The 1966-nt window shown below is 40.1% G+C and overlaps 1 protein-coding gene across 1 annotated transcript in view; it reads right to left on the bottom strand.

Annotated features, from left to right (window-relative positions):
• Window positions 1–1861: 1861 nt before the first annotated feature.
• LOC133358580 (lipase member H-like) overlaps window positions 1862–1966 on the bottom strand; it is a 16832-nt gene continuing 16727 nt past the window's right edge. The window contains 1 exon segment of the mRNA XM_061576948.1: window positions 1862–1888. Coding sequence (XP_061432932.1) covers window positions 1862–1888 — 27 coding nt within the window.

Raw genomic sequence — 1966 nt, 5'->3', positions numbered from 1 at the left:
ACGTCATTAGTTTTAATGTCATGTCAGACACAGTTGGGTCGGTGTGGCTCTCCAGTTTGTCCTACCCTCTGCCGCCAAAGTAATGTGGAATTTCCACCGCTGGGCTCTGCAGGGCTGTTAAACAGGAGATGAACATATTCTAAGGTTTTTTCGGTAAAGTCACGTAGGTAAAAAATTACAATTAATAAAAGTAAAATAAAAATAAAATAAAAATCACGACGTTTCGGAGGCAACACAAGCTTCCGTCTTCAGGTGGAACCGTCACAGCACGATTGCTGTATCAAGTGAGAGAAATTCTCTCACTTGATACAGATGAACACCGGTGCCTTCAGCGTTCATCTGATGCAGGAAACGCCTCTCACTTTGACTTTACAACTGAGATTAATGCGTTCATAATAACTAATTTACGCTTATTAAGCGCGGTTTCAACCAGAGGTCGCAAGGCGCTGCACATCTGCAATTAAATAGTTCACTACTTTAGCCCCACACTGGTGTGTTGAAGCGTGAAACCACAACATTTACAATTGAGTTGTACGACGTTTCGCTGGTAATTGCATCCAGCATCATCGGGCAATTCGCCAGAATGGTGAGGCTCTGCTCTGTCTCCCGTCTTATATAGAGCAGCAGCAGCAGCAGGGTAACGTCATCATCAACTCATTAATTCGTCAGGTGCAAAGATTTGACTGGGGGTTATACTGGTAGGAACGAAGTGAACCAGCCTACAATAGATTATATCGTCCGTCCGTGTAGCAACATCGCCCCCTACTGCAAACACTTGGCAGGACCCTACAAAACCTTTAGACCAGCGGTCGGGAACCTATGGCTCGCGAGCCATATATGGCTCTTCCGGTGACGGCATATGGCTCCCAGACAATTTTGAGTTGAAAATAATAATATAAAAATCAGTTTGGAACTGATTTTAAAATACTTGTGATATTGCTTAATAATACTGTGTCATTTTAAAGTAAACAGAAATTAGTTTTGAAGATAACATTTCTCGGGTCACGGCACCCGTGACCAGAAGTCGCATTAAAAGTAAGACATTTAATTTATTATACGTAAAAAATACTATAAGGCTCTCAATGAAATATATTTAGAAATATTTGGCTTTTATGGCTCTCCCAGTCAAAAAGATTCATGACCCCTGCTTTAGACTCAGTGAGGCTTTCCTGGCTAAACAAGTGAATAATACATTATGTTTATATTCTTTGGTTATTCGTTCCTACCAGCCCACCCCGCAGGGACCTGTTTGTAATATATACTAGAATAGTAAATCAGGCTATTGTTACGATGCGAGTTGTAGATTAGTAATTCTTGCGCCTGGCAATATATGTCCGGCAGATTCAGTGGCCAATGTTTCGGTGTGGCTGACCAAGGGGACTGCTTTAATATTCTTAGGTGTTTTCGGTAAAGTCACGTAGGTAAAACATCAAACATAATAAAATAAAAATATTTTTTATCTTTATTTTATTATTTTATTAATTTTGATGTTTTACCTACGTGACTTTACCGAAAACACCTAAGAATATGATTCCTTGCAGTCACAAAAGCTTCAAGTCTAGACTGCTTTAATCTTTAAATAAAACGGTACGTTATAACACGTACAATGTAGTTCCTGTAAATTAGTGTAATTCGTATGACTGTAACAATACAATTAAGATTGGCACGAACTTAAAACTGCAATTTAGATTTAACACACTTAAAACTGTACGTAGCCAATCGTGCTAATACGCACACAGTAGTATCATAACTTTAGCAATTGCATTCCCGTTATACACATGCTAACTTTGAAAGTGTTTGTTAACTTTAACGACACTTTAAAACTATCACGTTATATATCTCTAAGGAAGAGACGGGAGCGTCAGATGTTGTCATTCGACCTCGGCCGCTGCCGGGAAGGACGCACCAAACCGGGCAGGCGAACCAGGCAACAACGCAGGCATCGTAGCGGCCTTGCTTGTCATTT

This window comes from Lethenteron reissneri, chromosome 62, assembly GCF_015708825.2.
Source record: "Lethenteron reissneri isolate LAM-NWPU_2019-01 chromosome 62, ASM1570882v1, whole genome shotgun sequence".
Classification (NCBI taxonomy): domain Eukaryota; kingdom Metazoa; phylum Chordata; class Hyperoartia; order Petromyzontiformes; family Petromyzontidae; genus Lethenteron; species Lethenteron reissneri.
This window is presented reverse-complemented; position numbering and strand designations above follow the sequence as displayed.